At 40.1% G+C, this 18,629-nt stretch overlaps 1 protein-coding gene across 6 annotated transcripts in view; it reads left to right on the forward strand.

The window, feature by feature from the left end:
• Positions 1–18,629, forward strand: part of Klhl32 (kelch like family member 32) — a 235,073-nt gene that overhangs the window by 165,443 nt on the left and 51,001 nt on the right. For 5 of the 6 annotated variants that reach the window (XM_085839453.1, XM_021160284.3, XM_085839452.1 and 2 more), the window contains one exon: positions 345–560. The exons of the other annotated variant lie outside the window; for it this stretch is intronic. In XM_085839453.1, the coding sequence (XP_085695579.1) occupies positions 345–560 (216 nt within the window). The remainder of the gene's footprint in view (positions 1–344; positions 561–18,629) is intronic. 6 annotated transcript variants of the gene reach the window in all.

Here is an 18,629-nt window from a genome sequence, read left to right on the forward strand (position 1 = left end):
TGCACATCCAGAGGACCCAGGTTCAATTCCAAGTGCCTACTTGGCAACTCACTACTCTGTAACTCCAGTTCCAGGGGAGCCCTCATACAGGCATACATTCAGGCAAAATATTAATGCACATAAAGTAAAAATAATTTTTTAAAAAAATATGGGTTTAGAGAAGGAGAAAATAATAAAAGCTTAGAGCTTTATAATTGGTGGGGCAGGGGGATGGTCCTAATATTAATGGCCCCATCCCCCGTGCCTGTTATAAAAACAGTGGTGAGTGGACTTAAATTCTTGCCTGTTCTTTGTGAATTTCTAAGAGATTTTTTTTTGTTGTTGTTTATGTTTTTGGCACCCAGGAACTAAATAGCTTTAATTACTTGGATCTGTACAGACTTGCTGACCTCTTTCACCTCACTTTGTTGGAGAAGGCAGTGATTGACTTCCTAGTGAAGCATCTCTCGGAGCTCCTGAAGAGCCGTCCAGAAGATGTCCTCACGCTGCCCTACTGCCTGCTTCAGGAGGTGCTGAAGAGTGACCGCCTGACCTCCCTGAGTGAGGAGCAGATCTGGCAGGTAAGGACATAGTGCCTGACCTCAGGAAGGTGGGACATGATTAGAAAGGGAAGGACTCTGGAGCAACAACCATTATTTGAGGAGGCATGGCTATTGCTCCCTAGTTAGGCAAGTCACTGAAGGCTACCAGGTCTGCAGCCCAGCTTGGGATGAGGCCACTACTGTGGCTTTCTCAAACCTGGGTAAATTACAGAAGGAAAAGAATTTTCTCTCGAAGACAAAAAATATTTCTTAAGCTGAATATGAGAAGAATGGATTGTAAAGCAAATATATTATAAAGCAATTTTATACATATTTAAGCCATTGAAACTAAAGGAATTCAGGGGTTTGGTGGAAAACAATCTAGAAATATTTCTTTTACAAATTATTTTAGTGAGAAAAACTTAGAAATATCTTCTAGTAGTTCAAATAAACTTTTTCATGTGAGTTTTTAACTAATGTGTAGATAGCTTAGTTAATGGGTTTTGAAGTTGGCTAATTTTGATGAATTAAGTTTGGGTGAAGAAGGACTTGATCACAAGTCAATGAATTGAAAATGAACAGGTAAATTAATGCAAGAGGTCAATGGTAAACACAAGTGTTCAAACATGGTTGTACTTTGGAATCTATGAATAGAATAAAATACTTGGCTTGAAATCCATTTCTTAAATTCCTACTAAGAGCATAGTGTTTATGTGTAGGGAATTTGGACTTTTTAAAATATTTTTCTTTTATTTTTGAGATTATAATATAATTACATAATTTCTTCTGAGGTGTGAAGGAAAGGGGTGCCTTGATGGGCCCAGGCTGAGGAATCCCTTCCCTCTGAGGGACCAGCCACATGACAGTATAGTATAGAGTAGAGTTTATTCAGGGTATGGGAAGGGAGAGGGAGGGAGAGGAGGGTGCGGGGAGAGAGGGAGAGAGGGAGAGAGAGGGAGAGAGAGGGAGAGAGAGAAAGAGAGAGAGGAGAGAGAGAGGAAGAAGAAGAAGAAGAAGAAGAAGAAGAAGAAGAAGAAGAAGAAGAAGAAGAAGAAGAAGAAGAAGAAGAAGAAGAAGAAGAAGAAGAAGAAGAAGCCGCCGCCGCCGCCGGGCGTGGTGGCACACGCCTTTAGTCCCAGCACTCAGGAGGCAGAGGCAGACGGATTTCTGAGTTCGAGGCCAGCCTGGTCTACAAAGTGAGTTCCAGGACAGCCAGGGCTATACAGAGAAACCCTGTCTCAAAAAAACCAAAAAAGAAAAAAGAAAAAAAAAAGAAGAAGAAGAAGAAGAAGAGGAGGAGGAGGAGGAGGAGGTGGCAGCAGAGGAGGGAAGTAGAGGCTAGAGGCGGGCCATGAGCACATGGAGAGGGGAGAGCGGGAAGGGATAAGAGGACAGAAAGCAGGAGCAGTAAAGCAAGAGCGAGAGAGAGAGAAGGGGGTGAGCAGCCCCTTTTATAGCGAGTCAGGCACACCTGGCTGTTGCCAGGTAACTGTGGGGTGGAGCTTACACAGAATGCTAACACAGATGAGAAATTTTCTTTTAAACTATTTATGTATATACATAGACTTACTTGGACTGTAAGTTTTGTTTTTAAGGCAGATAGTTAATAGCATGATTCCTTATAACAGACATTTTCAGACATCCTTCCTATTATTGTAACCCCTTCCTCCTTTGCATTTGTCTCTTTCTCTCTCTCCTTCCCAAATGTCCTTTCCCCCTTTTCCATTGTGGGATCAGATTCCGTGTACTCTGATCTATTGCTCTATCCTCTACTGCCCTATCCCTTCTTTATTGCTCCCCTAACTGCTCTACTTTCAATGGTGCCTTGATACTTGCAGCACCGTTTTCTTATTGCAATGGAAAGAAGCTCAGACCTCAGATGAGAGGAAGTTCTTCCTACTTTATAGTGAGAAAACAAATGTTCCTGCCATGGTTCATTATGCATTCACTCAAGCGCTCACAAGCCCCTCCTTCTCCCCTGACTGTAGAATCTTTTCACATCCTGTCACTGCTTTGTCTAGGGGACAGAGGATGCTTTTTGTTGGAGAGTTGATTATTCAATTTAAATCCTCTTCTGCTCATCCCTAGTGACTGTCCTTGGATAATATGCCTGAAGACTTTGGGATCTAGAGCTCATTTTATCCCTTCTCCCTTCGCTGCCTAGCTCATTCTACAGCATCATGTCTACACATCCTTGGCACTTGGAATTTCAGGCCTGCAGGATGATATGAACAGTTGTTATCTCGGTGTTCTATGGGCAGATGAGGGAGTAAGCACTTATCTTACCAAAAGTGTTCAGGAAGATTTTTACCACTGGTCAAAATGTATCATCTAACACCTGATCCTACTGATGTATAACTTTTGTGATACCTTCCTTCCTTCTTTGAACTTTTATCAGCAAGTCTTTCTTTTTATTGAATGTAGTAAGAGATTAGGGCCAGCAAAGTCACAGGCATGTGAAACTTATTGATTTAGTGCACAACAGGCCAGATGGGTGACTGTCTCCATCTTCCAACAAATAGAATAAAGGCATCAGAACGCGGCTCTAGTTTACAGAGCAGAGCCACCCTTCCAATCCAAGGCTGTTGATAGCTACCATATCTCTCCACTAGTCCACAGTCTTGATTTTAAAAGAGGCCACAAGAGTCTGCTGCATCCTAGGCATTTCTAGGAATGTTTGCCATGGTTGCAAGTGCTGTTGAGGATGTGGTTCTGACAGGGAGTTCAGAAATCTGGAGCTCCCTCCTATCGTATAAACCATCAGAACTTACTATGGCCAGCTCAGAGTATGAAGTAGCCAAATCCCTTCATTAAGGGAAAAAGAAACACAATGGATTCTGTATGTCATTTTTTACTAACACAATTGAGATTTGAAGTCACCTGTTCTTGTGACATCTGCCTGTTATTTTCCCATAGTTGTAGGCACTGCCATAGATAGGCACAGTAAAGTGCAGATGTCTGACTATCAGGAAAATCCCATTCTGTCTGTATAGAAGCTATCACAATTGCCTTTCTAAAGGCTACTAGTTTTATAAAGTAGAATTTTAGAAACTGGTTTCTGCAGGCAATATGATAGTTTGTTAGACCTGATCCCCAAAAAAGAATTAAAAGACTTCCATAAATATTATCAATTTAGGCATTCAGGAGGCAATAAGAAATTGTTTTGGCTTTATCTTAGTAAATAAGTAATTCCTTCATACTCAATAGAGAAAAATCAAATCAGACCAACTAGATTGCCTCCAGTAGAGTTAAGTTCATCATTTTTTGCTGAGGTTATACTAGTAATGTAATATACCATGGAAGAATCTAATATTCAGCCCAGGGTAAAGATCGGGTCTGCCAGAGGATTAGTGCCAGGGTGCTTTATAGAAGTGAAACTTGACAGACAGGCTGGAGACAGAGCTACAGAATCTCATTAAACTGCTGAATTGTTCATTACAGAACGTTCTCACTGTAATAAAGTGCTCATTGACTTTGACAAATCCCCATCCCATGTCTTAAAGAACAGTGAAGAAGAGGTGCTGAGGAAGAGAAAGGAAATTGGCACAAAGTAGGGCAGGTAATAGAAACGTGGCAGAAGGGTAGTGCTGTTTGATTAATATGTGCACGGTAGCTTAGGTGAAACACAGCCAACACACACAGGTTTACCCAGGTGGCTGTTTCACTACATTGTGATAATGTAATCTGGGACAATCTCTTCTTCCGAGAAAGGACTAATTTTCATTATATATCAGGATGACTCTGAAGCCTGTCATAAGAACCATTAAATTAATCTTGTAGAACAAACTTTTCTTTTTTTATTTACCTTTTTCTTTTTCTGTCCCTCTCCTTGATAAAGTTTGCCACAACCTGCAATGACCATTTTGTGGACCCATGAGCCAACTAAATCTCCTCCTTATTATACCTTGGTTTTGTTTGTTTGTTTGTTTGTTTTTGTCCATTTGATTTTTTTTTGACAGGGGTTATATATTCTCAGCTGACCTGGAACTCAGTAATAGATGAGGTTTTCCTTGAACTCACAGATATCCAATTGCCTCTGCCTCTAGAGTGCAGAGATTAAAGGTGTACACCACCATACTCAGATAGTTTGACCTGTTTGTTTGTTTGTTTGTTTGTTTTTGAGACAGGGTTTCTCTGTGCTGTCCTGGAACTCACTTTGTAGACCAGGCTAGCCTCAAACTCAGAAATCTGCCTGCCTCTGCCTCCTGAGTGCTGGGGTTAAAGGCGTGCACCACCTTGCCCAGCTTAGTTTGACCTTTTAAAAACTCTTCTATTTCTTAGAATTTCTTAGTCTTATCCAGACAGGTTTTCCTTGATTTAGCCAATTATTGCTTGGTCTGTTGGTTAACTTCATTATGTTTTCAGAGTTAACAGTTTTGAACCACAATTATATGTCAGATGTTTTATGACCTAAAAGAACTTTAAAAACATATCATTTCAAATTTACCTCAGTATAGCTCAACAACTTGGTTTATGTCTTGAGGACAATGATTTCTCAAGGTCCAAAGGAAAGCCACCAAATTATTATCTTCAAAGAAAGAAGCAACACAACCAGCAAAAAATGTGCAAGCCAGCACAGAGGAACTGGGGGCATGAAATCTCACTGTGTTGTCTGGCAAATTTCTACCAGTTTGATTTTGCTTTCAGGTCAGTGAGAACTCTTAGCTCTAACTCCAGATTTTGTTTTAGTAGGGTACTATTAAATGTATCTAGCTAGAGTGAAACACAGCCAACACTGTAGAGTCCTACGTAGGGGTCCTGCCAAAGAAGATGTGGGACAAAGGGTTCAAATTTATCTTTTCACAAATTCCGAAGATTAGATACCCTACAAGGGTGGCAACGGACATGCTAATTAGACTATGGTAACAGTTATGCAACATTTGTATGTGTCAGTTCATCATGTTGTCTACCTTTAATATAGTCAAGTGCTTAGTCGTCAGCAAAATGTTTTTAATAAATAAGCAAACAATATTGGAAGCCTGTTTGTTTTCTAATGAGAGAGAAGAAAAAATGATGTGGATTTGTGTGAATGGGGAGTTGGGGGAAGGGTAACCATATTCATAATATATTGCATAAAAAATCTATTTTTAATAGAAAAGGAAAAACAGCTCAGAATGAAATAATTCAATGCCCTTCCTACAGAAGGGCAACTTATCTCTTTCTTCTCAAAAATATACATTTCCTGCTTGCTCGGTCACAGATTCTATTTTTCTAGATTCCTCTAGAGTGGGAGGTGAATCTCTTCTATTGGAGAAAAGTTGATAGGAAAAGCTCCACGTGGCCCAAGTTCATAGACAAGCTAACAGAGAAGGCAGTCTCTCTTCTCAGCATGGACTAAGCGGCGGAGACCACTGAGGTCTCTTGAGGTGGAAGACAGAGCACAGTTGGATAACTCTGTTTCCCCCCCAAGACCCAGCCAAAATGGAAGAGGTTTTCATTGCTTAAACTGTAAAAAGTAAGTCTGATCATTGTGACTTTGCCTCTAAAATAGTAGAAACAAAACAAACAGATCAAGATAAATTGGGGAGGGGCTGGTGAGATGGCTCAGTGGGTAAGAGCACCCGACTGCTCTTCCGAAGGTCCGGAGTTCAAATCCCAGCAACCACATGGTGGCTCACAACCATCACTAACGAGATCTGGCGCCCTCTTCTGGAGTGTCTGAAGACAGCTACAGTGTACTTACATATAATAAATAAATAAATAAATAAAAAGATAAATTGGGGAAATAAGTTGAATATTTTTGACACCTGTTGTGTGTTTGCCTTAGTTAGGGTTTTACTAAGTAAGGGTTTTATGAAAAGACACTATGACCAAAACAATTATAAAGATAACACTTAATTGAGCTGGCTTACAGGTCTCAAAGCCCACCCCCACGGTGACACACTTCCTCCAACAAGACCACACCTACTCCAAAAAGGCCACACCTCCTAATAGTGCCACTCTCTGGACCAAGCATATTCAAACCACCATAGTATTAAACATAGTGTTAGAAATTAGATCCCCCCACCCCTAACAGAATTTAAGGTAAATTTCAAGTTATTTAATCAGATTTATTCCATTTTAATATTTGCATTTGGAGAATATTTATTTCCCTTTAATAATTTACTGACACTTCCTATATATTCTCTAATAATGCTTTTACTCCTTTGTTGTCCTTGGCTTGTAGACACTTTCTTCCTATTCATAAAATGTCCATGCTATCTCTTTTGAGCTGGCATAATCCTGTTTACATCTGTCTGTGATTATGGACTTCCAGAGGCAGAGGCTGGGCCTGCAATGTTCACATTGTATAACCATGTTGTTCTCATGTATCCCATAAATAATAATGACAATAATGTGCAGCCTTAATATTAAATTGAATGAATGATAAGATATACTACCATTCCTATATAATAATGTACTTATGGTTTTTAGAGACAATGCATTTGGCCTTTTAAAATCCGTATTTCCTTGTATCTTACTGGAAATCTGTGTCTCTAGCAAGGAGAGCTACAGACTGGAGAGGGCAGTCAACAGTCTTTTCTGTGGTGATGACTTTTTGTTTTTGTTTTTTGACCAGATCTTCTTTAGCTTTTGTCTGCACCACAGAATCCATGCATGGCGTTTCAACTTACTCATTTTCCTTAAAAGTCATGCCAGAAGGTAAACTTTCTACCCTTTCCTAGTCAGAAGGTGTAGGCCATGAGTGACTTCTGCAGGTTTCATCTTGTATCTCTTAGATGATAACCTGACCCAAATATACTTCTGATCCGCCATAAGCGGATCACACACTGCAATTGGTGAACCAATACATCACTGTGCTTCTGATTTACACAGTAAGTCAAAGTCTTGAGAATGCTTTTATATTTACCATTTTTTCAGTCCAATGATATAAGTGGAAAATTGGCAGAACAAAGCTGCAAATTCCTGACCCCTAACTTTGTATCAATCCACCCTGGCCAAGAGCCTAAAGTTATTAAGAACTGGTAAACAGAATGTATCAAATATTCCTTTGCCTTTAAACAAAATTAGGAAAGGCTGGGTATATCTCAGTGGTAGAGTCTTTTCTGTGGTGAGTGAGGCTCTGTATCTAACCACAAGTACTAAAGAAATGGAAACATAAGAAGACATTTTAAGCTATTGCAGTTATCTGTGTAGTTGTGCAGTAGCACCCACAGTAGAAAGAATATGACTGCTCTCCCTGCCCTGACTCTGTCATCTTGCTTATTCTTCTCTGTTCCATGGCACGTGCTTCAGTCATTCATTCATGATAACTAGGTACTGAGGTCCTGCTGTGGCAGCCAATGCTACTGAGCACTCTTACTGCCTGCGGTAGCATGGGTACTGGATGCTTGGTAGTTGCCCTGCTTTCCTGGGTGCTGTGGGTCTGCTGTGGACAGTTCTGCTTGTCACTTGGGGTGTATTGAAATGACTTTGTTTCTACAGAAATTGAAGTGCAATTGTTTGGACATTCCCTCAGCATCCAGGGTTCCTTCATTGTTTCTATAGTAACTTGTTCATTGATGAATCCTGGTCATGTTCATATAGCTTTGAAAAAAATCTCTGCTGGTCTTTGTCCTAATCAAATGAATCATGGGGTATGCTTATATAATCGAAAATTTTCCAAAATAGAGTTCACATTTTAAATGCATAGATCTTGGTAACTTAAAATGAAGTCAGACTCTGTGTTCTTAGACTTTTACTCCAAAAGTGTAATCTTTCATTTTATCCTTGTCTATTTTTGTGCATGAGTTGTAGTATTATAGTATTACTATATTTTTTTCAGGCTAGGCCTTTGCAGGGTATATTTATGTATTAATTTCCATATGTATTTTTACTCACCAATCCCTAAGCTAATCAAATTTGTACCAGTTCTCAATTTTCTTCCCGAAACTGCCTACTTATTCCACCCAGCTGATACAGTCTTCTACATTCTATTAAATGTTAGTGACGAAAATAAATACCAGCTTCTTTGCATCTCAAATGGTGCAGTCCTGAGGATGCTTCTTTTATGGGCCCCCAGCTGGACACTGAGAGATGCTGTTATGTCTGGGCTTGGTACTTGAAGATGCTACTGTGTATTTAGTCATTCCTCCTGACCTCCACGCTGCTAATTCTCCATGAGGGCGCTTCCCCGGTAGCTTGACAACTGGCTTTGCTGTTGTTTATCTGGGCTTTATGCCTCTGTGAGACACATGATACAACCATTTCATAGGGACTTTGCTGCAGCCAATTCCCAGAACTAGGACAGTGTGTTGTCAAGTAGCTGTGAGGGGTAGTGATTATCAGAAATTACAAGAAAGGCAACTTGTATTCATGTGCTGCTGGTCCCGTGAGTTAACGGTTTCTTTTTCTTTTCTTTTCTTTATTTTATTTTATTTTTTTTTTAAGAATTGAACACAACAGAACAAGAAGGTGATTTATGAGATATGACATATTTATGTTTTCTGGTTCTAATTTTCATTGTGATTCATGTTGTTCCCAGACTGATATTTTTGTTGTTGTTATGAGAAGGGAAAAGATGACTGGAGAATATTACTTATGCATTGGTGGCCTGCAGTAATATTGCTGCTACCTGGGTTATCAGGGATTTAAAAATAAAACCCAACCATAAGCTGTATATGAGGTAGAAACCCTGAGGGCAGGCACAGAAGTCCACCAATAATAACAACAATAATAATTCTTACAAGCCTAGAGAGCTTTCTATTTTAATGAATTTTTACACATAATTTCATATGAATCTTTCCTTAGACTTGTTATAGTGTATGAGGAAAGTTTTATCTAAATTTTAACTAGTGAGAAAAGCAGAGTCTAAGTGTGAGATTCACTGATAACTAACTCACTTTACATTTTGTTCCAATGGGGATCTTACTTTATTCTCTCGGAATACACCAAGCATCTCCCCCAACCAAATAAATAAAAGTAGTCCCTACATCTCCCATATCTATATCTTACTCTATAATGAATAAAATCAACTGTTGATATTTTCAGTAACTGGCCAGCATTCCTTTGAACTCTTGTACAACTCTGTGGGAAATAGCAAAAATGACTCTGATAACAGCAGTAGCAGAATCAGCAGTAGGATATATTGCTGAGGGTCTTGCCAGAAAATTTGGGGTTCTTTAGATGGGTCAATTAAGAAGAATAGATGGAGAATTTCAGTTGCTCAATGAAGTACCTTATGTTTGTCAGAATGCCAAGGGGAGGCTGATAAGGTGGAGTCACTTGCAGATCCTGTGAGGCGACTTCCATCAGTGTGAGAGAGTGCTGTGTTCCTTTACTTATGCTGAGATAGCTAAGGAAGACTGTAGGCAAATCCCTAGGCTATGGTTTCTACCTGGGACTAGAAACTGTATGGAAGGAATGGAAACAATGAATCATCATGTCTTCATTATATGCTCAGTGTGTTGAAACTTTAGAAATCTATGTTACAGAAGTTGATGCTTGGATAACAGCCTAGATAAGGAGTTTAAGACACAGAATATGTAATTTCTGAACAAATCAATATGTATTGATTTGGTATTAGTGTCTTCCATGTTGTACAGTACCAGGTCACTCAAGTGGCTATGAAGTTCGTGATGGTTGGCCATGCCAGAGCATACTGATTCTCTGGCCCTGGCATTCTCACCGAGTACATCAGAGCATCTATGTAGAGTGGCCCAGGAACTCAAATATACTCAGATTGAATTGAAATCTCTGAAAAAGACGTGGCATCTGCTATTTACTACTAATATCTTATGCACTACTTCCTTCACCCTGTAACTTTTGATAATATAAAATAAAGGCCAAGATTTGGATTGAGCTATAGTGTACGGGTGGATACTTACCTGTGGTGCATGAGCCCTATAGTCCATCTCTACCATATAGGAAGAGAACGTTTGGACTCAAAATACCTGGAAACAAGTGATCCAAGGCCACGGTCTTCATGAGAACCCATAAAAAGGGATGAGTCTTAGGTTCTCTTTGGGCCCATTTTGCAGAGTTGTACATTCCCAAGGATGATGTTCTCCATCGTGGTTCTAGCACTTCCTCTCTGTTACAGGAGTATTATAATCAAGACAGCAAATGAATCCCAACATCCTGGTAGGAAAAGCAGAAGCAGATGTAATCAATTTTAGGGAGAGTTAAAAGGACCTTGATGTTTTCCAAAGGTAGGTAATTACAGTTGTCTAACATTCTCCTGCTTTGTTTATAAAAAAAAAAACATTGCAGGTCAATATTGGTAAGAGACACTCATATTTTGTTCAAGTACAAGTCAAAAGAGCCCATCACACTTGAGATTGAAAACTTCTGTCTGCCTAGTGTATGCTCTTGTTGATGTGAAATGTCCACACACTACCTCCTCTGGCCACACAAGTAAGTCTGATAATGAAAGGATCGATGGATGCTATGCTTAAGTTTAAATGTTTTAGGAAGGCCCATCTTATTAACACTTTAAAACAAGTGCGTATAATATCATTAATTTTGATTAATCCATTTGCTCTTAATATAGCTTTTAATTTGTAATTCTTTTTTTTTTTTTTTTTTTTTTTTTTTTTTTTTTTTTTTTTTTTTTTGGTTTTTCGAGACAGGGTTTCTCTGTGTAGCCCTGGCTGTCCTGGCACTCACTTTGTAGACCAGACTGGCCTCGAACTCAGGAATCCGCCTGTCTCTGCCTCCCGAGTGCTGGGATTAAAGGCGTGCGCCACCACGCCCGGCTAATTTGTAATTCTATGTGAATTACAATGTAATTTGGCATTAATTATACTAAATTGGCTATAAGTCAGCCAATCACAATGGGAAATTACTCACAGCTGAAAGTAAAACTAAGCTGTACTCTGAAAGGTTGCTGCTTAGTTAAGAGATCAGTACATGTAAGCATCCTTCTCTTCCGGTGTGAGACTGGCACTGTATATGAGCACTGCAGGGGACTCCTCCTGCCCACTTGTGTAGATACCCTGAGTAAGGAAGTTCATGCATATCCAGGAAAGTTAAACAGTACAGTAAATAAAGGCGTTCACCAATGCTGACAGGATTCCTGAAGAGTGTGAGTTGTTCTTCTCCTCCCATGTAAGATCTGGATGCTATCAAGAGGCTACGCGATGGACCATTCCGTGGCGGTTGGGTTCAGGGCCTTAGAAGTGGACCTAATCCAGTTGGCCTGCCTTTCTTCTGCATGTATTTTGAACCCAGAAGGAAGTGCTGGTTTCTACCTGATGAGCCATCAGTGTCACCATGTCATCCAGTTTATCCTGTACACAAAGCACCTTCTGTTCAGAAGGATGCCATGGCTTAAGAAGCCAGCCTCACACTGAGAGAACTAGCTCCTTGGGAGCCTTGGTGACACTCACTATGGTGCCTGTGTGCCCAATGGATGGGACATGCCATAGCAGCTGAGTCCCTGAGAAAGTGCAAGAGTGTAAGGCTGGACTCAGAAAGTATCTTTTGGAACTCTTTGCTAGATGTTCTTTTGAAAGTTATCCTTAGAATACCATGGCAGGGCGGAGTGCTGAGTGCCCCAGCTTGTCCTCAGCTTGGGATTTTATCCTTGAAGTCTATGCACACAGAGGCAGAATTTTGTACTTTTTGGGTACATGTGTATATGGCAGCAGACCTTACAATGAATTCTCTCTAGATCTCAGGGGAATTTTGTTTTCTAAATTACTACACGGAAAATGGGAAAGCCTGCTATTCTGTCCACTCAGAGAGTTACTTTGTGAACTGCTCGCCTTTATCCTGCCATTGCAGTGTACAGTTTGGCCAAGAAAACAACAGTCTAATTTTTCTGTAAAGCTACTTAGTTAAGATGTTAAAAGCTAACCTGAGAGCTGAGCCAGCAGATACCCTCTCGCCTTACAGCAGTGCTGAACACAATCCAAAGCAGTGCACTCCAGAGAGGTAGAATCCTGAATGTTCAAATCCTAAAGAAACTTAAAATCCTTCAGAGTCAGTACCACACACACGTGCGTGCATATATGCACTGGTGCACATGCAAATAATACACACGGATTTTATAGCTAAACCTTTTTCCTTTGTTTTGTAGCTTTGACTTAAAACCTATCAGTTTCATGATGAGTCCCTAGTTGATTGCAAACTTAAGAAAATCGAAGCTAGAGGCTTGCTTATTCGGTTCCATTCATCGCTATGTTTTAAAGGATGTTAATATCTACAGTTTGTTAATGCAAAAAGGACTGTATAACTAACTTCATACTGTTTCATTTTCTCCAAATCCATTTAATGCCCCGTTTACCTGGCCCCGTCTTAGAACTTGCATTCTTCTCTTGGGATACTCTTTTTATGTCAGCTTTGGATTGGTGATTCTGCTCCGTTCTCTGCCACTTGTGGTACAGCAGGGGAGCTTCAGGTTTGTAGCCACAGTTGATTCTATCTGATGCGCACCCACTGATGAATGAAGTCTTTTTCAGCTCTTCATGTCCTTCCTGTTCTCAGAGAACAAAAAGGACTGGGACCGAGGGACCTGTACTGTGGAGCTAATGAAAGCGTCTCCGGCGCATGCGTGTTCTCAGCCCTATCCTCTCAGCATTTGCAAAGCCAGCTGAGCAAAAACCGCTCTTTATCAGACTGCGCTGAGAGGTTAGGCCATGGAAGCCTTTTTAGTCATTTTGTGCTTTTCAAGAGTGAATTTGTTAGAATTATGCTGAATACCCACTTAAAGCCTCAGCTGATAACCCTACCTGTGTTTTATAACTCTGCACTGTCAGAACTCATAATAAGTCAAACATTCTTTCAGTGGTGCTCATAAGGGAGGAAAAAAAAAACCTCACAAATTTAAGAGTAATTTCAGATTGTAAATGAAAAGGAGAGGCACGACTGTTCATTTGCACCAATCATGCCTTCCTTTCATCTGCTCTGATTAGGACTGGTGCGGCTTCATCAGACTCCTCCATCACCGAGCTGTCACTCCAGCCGGCTGTTGATTGAAAACAATCAAGGCTCTGATGGCACAATTATTCTGACCCTTTAACTAGAGGCTGCTGTGATAATGAAAGGTTGATTATGATAGTTTGTGCCTCTTTCAGTTTGCCAAGAAGGTTAATTTGGGCATCAGACGGATGTTTAATGGGCGCTTGCTGGCTACACCGAGGTAAATGAGAACGTGCAGTCTTGGATATTGCACGGATATAGTTTGGCTGTCAATCATTGTCATTTGGAGTTTGTGCCTCACACTCTGGAAATCACATTTTATTTTTTCCTTGGGATTTAATTTATTCTGTGCCCTGAGGAAGTTCTTTCACTCAGTGACCTTCACAGCGGCTTTCTCTGCCTTTTCCCCCCCTTTTTTTCAAACGGAGCTCAAAGGCACAACACATCTAGGAGAGCATTTTTCTTTCATTTTCACTTAAAAATGGAAACTTTAAAAATCCATCCTTATCACTCCCTTCCAATAGAGCAAACGTTTCCGTTCTGATCGTGCAGAGGGGAAGTTGCAGTGACAGGGATGCTGTAGCTGATTTGTAGCCGTCTGTGCAGGTCTGCGTCTTGTACAAGAAGCAATGAAGTCAAACTGGGTGCAGAACTGGACCTGAAGTCTCCCGTTCCCTCACAGTCCCCTCAACTGCCTGTCTCGGGATGCTTTGTCAAATCCCTGCTTCGAAGGCAGCATCTTACTCTGTTTCCTTCTTGGGAGGCATGGGGAAGACAGGAAGACAGAATTGTTAATGGTATTAAAAGGCTTAGTGTGTGTGTGTGTGTGTGTGTGTGCGTGTGTGTGTGTGTGTGTGTGTGTGTGTGTGTAAAAACAGAGAGAGGAGAGAGAGAGAGAGAGAGAGCGCAGAGAGCAACCTTAAATGTTGTTCTTCAGGTTCTACACTTCTTTTTCCAGGCAGAGTTTCTCACTGACTGGCCAATGTGTCCCGAGACCCGAGATCCAGCTGTCTATGCCTCCTCAGCACTGAGATTAAAACCTTGGACTCTAGGAATTGGACTCAGGGACCTCAAGTTTGTGGTCCCCACCTATCTCCTCAAGGCCCAACAGCTTACAGCTTTCATTTGTGTAGATCTTGTACCTGGTTGAAGCTCAGTGTAGATGTCTACACCAGCTTCTAATAATGCTGTTTATGATTGTAGCTCACATCACAATGAGATTTATTCAAACCTATTACAGAGAAAAACACATGATCCAAAACAAATGAAAAAAAAGAAAAAATAAGATTGGAAGGAAGGAAGGAAGGAAGGAAGGAAGGAAGGAAGGAAGGAAGGAAGAGACCCCCTTACTTCTATTTCCAGCCTGTACATGACAGTCTGGGTTGGGAAGAGACTAAGAGCTAATCTTACTGGTCTCCTTTTTAAGTGGCTGCATCTCCCCACCACTCAAGATGGCTGTATTTCTACTTAGCCCTAAACATTATTTCTTTCTTTCTTTCTTTCTTTCTTTCTTTCTTTCTTTCTTTCTTTCTTTTTTTTTTTTTTTTTTTGAGACAGGGTTTCTCTGTATAGCCCTGGCTGTCCTGGAACTCACTTTGTAGACCAGGCTGGCCTCAAACTCAGAAATCTGCCTGCCTCTGCCTCCTGAATGCTGGGATTAAAGGTGTATGCCCCCACGCCTGGCCTAAACATAATTTCTTAATGTGACAGTGATAAAGCAATTATGTCTATGGGTGTTAAAATGTCAGCACCATAACAGTTGTAACTTCAGTTCAGGTGTTTTCATAATATTTGTTTCTGGCTGTAAAGTATTTATTTTCTTTTAGTAGGTAACTATTACAGAAATTAAACCTATTTTTCAAGTAGTGAGCTTTATTATATGTATATATCATATATATATAAATTATTTGAGAATTTTATATACTATATTTTGATTATATTATATACTATTTTCTTTTTAAGAAAGGTATTTGTGCTTGGGTAATAATTCATTCATATAAGGTTCCAAAATAGACATTGAATCCCATTATGGTGTTAATCCAGCCCTTACTTAAGCAGTGGTGATATTTAGAATGTGTGTTAAGGTGACATGAGAAAAGGATTATTCATGTATGTAGTTTTACCAAATTCACCATCACATTCAAGCACAAAGCATTACTTTTCTTTCATTCAGTGAACTGCATGGATGAGATGGCTTCAGGGATGCTTCACAGAGTTATTGATTAGTTATGTCTGCTTTTTAAGCAATAGGAAATACAGGATAATAGGAGAGAAATATGTCAACCACACCAATCAATACTTTTATTGTTTCTCTATTTTGAAAAGTGGTGTGAGGTTTAATTGTAATATTACCTTGTGGTATCTGTGAAAATAAATAATTTTATTTTGTAGACTAACTTAGTTACCTTTCTATTGCTGTTACAAAGCATGGTGACCAAGGCAACCTATAGAAGAATTTATGTGGGGATAAGACTCTATCACAGTCACCATCACCAGGGGAAGCTTTGCATCAAGCGTCAGTCATGACAACAGGAACAACTGATCGTGCATATCTTTACTCTCAAGTTACAACAGAGTGAGTGCATTGGAAATGGCTGGGTTTTCCTCAAAGCATGCCTCTAGGGATCTACTTCCTCCAGCAAGGCCAACTTCCCAAGCCTCCCCAAACAGCTCCCAACTGGGGACTAAGCATTCAAATGCCAGTAACTATTGAGGACATTTATCGTTCAAACCACCGCATAGAGTCACTGTGTCTGCTAGTTCCTGAGACTTAAGCCATAACCAATGCCTATTACAAGAAGTAGAAGTCGGGTTTTCATATCGGTATTTGTCAAAGATTGCCTGGGTTCCGAATGTCCACAAAACATTGTCCTGTTTACGTTGAAATGTGGAAAACTTGTCTCCAAAATAGGAAGTGTTTCTTGCCTTTTCAGAAGCCTACCTGCCACTGTGCCCACCTGCTGACTTAGCCCATTGAGATTATGCCCTCTATGTACAAATGCTTTTCTTCAAAGGTCCTGGCCAACATTCCACACCTCACTGCCTGCCTTGTACTGACAGTTCCTCTCCCTTTGGGACTGGGTTCAGTTACTGGGCCATGTTTCCTTTCTCTCTTGATTCCTTCCACCTCCAGTGGAGATTTAGCACTCTCCATATTGACTTTGTGGAGAAGATATAGGTCTGTGAGGTCCCAGAGTGACTCCTTTTTTCCCCCACTCAGCAAACACCTGTGGGTTTCAACACCTGAAGCTAAGTACAGCCTCATCTCACATACCCTTCCAAAGAGCACTTGGAACCTCCGCTGTCTCATATGCACTCTGTGAGCTACTGTAACCCCCTCTCCATCACACAGCTCCAGAAAGTATCAAGCTCGTGGTTCTCCTCACTAAGGGTCATCTTCTTCTCATGAACACTATAGACAGAGTACCTCGGGCCACCACACCTAAGCTGAGCCCTTAGCCATTTTCCCTGAAGTAAAGTTATAACCATTATGATCCTTGCACACTTGAAACCTAATTTGAGACTTGTTTGACATTCACTTGTCTGAGGATGCATTCAGCACCTTCAAGCCTTTCATGTGACTGATTATTTGTTGAGTCAAATCTCCTCTGAAATTCTATTTTGATTAAAAAAAACCCTATGGTGATTATAGTTAAATTGTATCTTTTTGTGTAACATAAATGTTACAATATGGGAAAGAGGGCTTCATGTTGCCCTAGGTGTTTCTACTATGCAGAAATACTATAGTATTTTGGCTATGCAGAAGATGAATTAGAGAATGACATGTGAAATGATGCCCTCTAAGCATCAGTAGTAAGTCTCAAACTCAAGAAGGAAGTTACTGTGTGGCTCCCTAATACTTTGGCACCTTAGGCCCTGTGCCTCTTCCCTTGGCCTATGTGATGTTCTGGTACCTGCTCTATGGCCAACCCTCTTAAGAATGAATGCTGACAGACACCTCACAGTGAATAGTCCCATGCAACTTGGGCACTTCCTGTGCACCAATTCACTATAGCATTACTACCTGAGGGAAATGACTGTCCCTGTGGCTTTGCTTAAATACTTGAGCCTATGAGGTTCATCTGGTCATGCTATTATAGCTTTGATCTTAGTTGGGGAGTATGAGTGTACAATATATCTTCTTCTGTGTGCCTATTATTCATGAAATATTATTCAAGCCACAAAAAGGGATTCAAGGACTTGATACTCTCAAGATGCTCTAAGGCAGGTTTACCAATTAACAATTTTGTTAGCCATAAAGTATATAAATGTGCCAGTATCATAAAAACACCAACGAAATGGCAGCATAGACAGTCCATGGCTGCAACCAAATCTCTGTCTCCAAGCACTGTACCTTCCAGATCTTTGGGATTCTCTACTTTCTTTCCTGCAGCATGAGTGTACTGTGAAAGACTCAGGATATGTGACTTGATATGTGACTTGGAATTGAATGGCAAGCAAGACTCCATGTGTAGGCACTAATCAGAATCCTTCTCATTGTGTGTGTTTTGGGCACATAATGAACTCTCAAGCAACTGAGGAATGGATGAATGAAAAGCAAACTGAAGGAAAGATTTATGGTTATATCATTTATCCACAGAAAACCAACCAACCAACAAACAAAGCTGGGAAAGTTAAGTAGTCAGCTCAAGCAATTGATTCTTAATTTAGAAGTTACCAAGTCTTGAGCTAGTCTGTCTGTGGTTTTCATTACCTGTAAGTTAACTGAGTTGAGATTTGAAGAGACTCATGTGGACGAGAATTCAAATATTTTTTAAAGGTAACATCTAAGTCAAGGGGGAAAAACAAATATTCTTCGGGAAGACCTAGACTCAAGTAGCTTTATCTCTTGGGATTTTTACTTATGTGTACTTACTCCTTTATGGCCAAACAAAGCCACACAACTTAAACCACAGGGATGGAATTCCTAGGCCATTTGTAAAGACAGGACCATCATAAGGGCTATCTCAAGTCTATTATTCGGTCATGTTTGTAATGTTACTTTACAATATGGGAAACATTTAATACTGTGTTTCTTACAATCCATAACTATCCTACAAGTTTATGTCAACTTCACACAATACTGGGCCTTATTAAAAAGTAGCTGGAATGTGATGGCTTTATCTTGAACCCAAGAGAATATTTATATTGAAGAATTACTCCATTTCTCGGTGTCATATTGTCATATTTCTTCTACATATTGATTTTTAAATTTTATTAATTTTTTATTAATCATTCCTGTCACTTACACCTCAAATGATATCT

Source organism: Mus caroli, unplaced genomic scaffold (genome assembly GCF_978045245.1).
Source record: "Mus caroli unplaced genomic scaffold, Mus_caroli_1 scaffold_6, whole genome shotgun sequence".
NCBI lineage: Eukaryota > Metazoa > Chordata > Mammalia > Rodentia > Muridae > Mus > Mus caroli.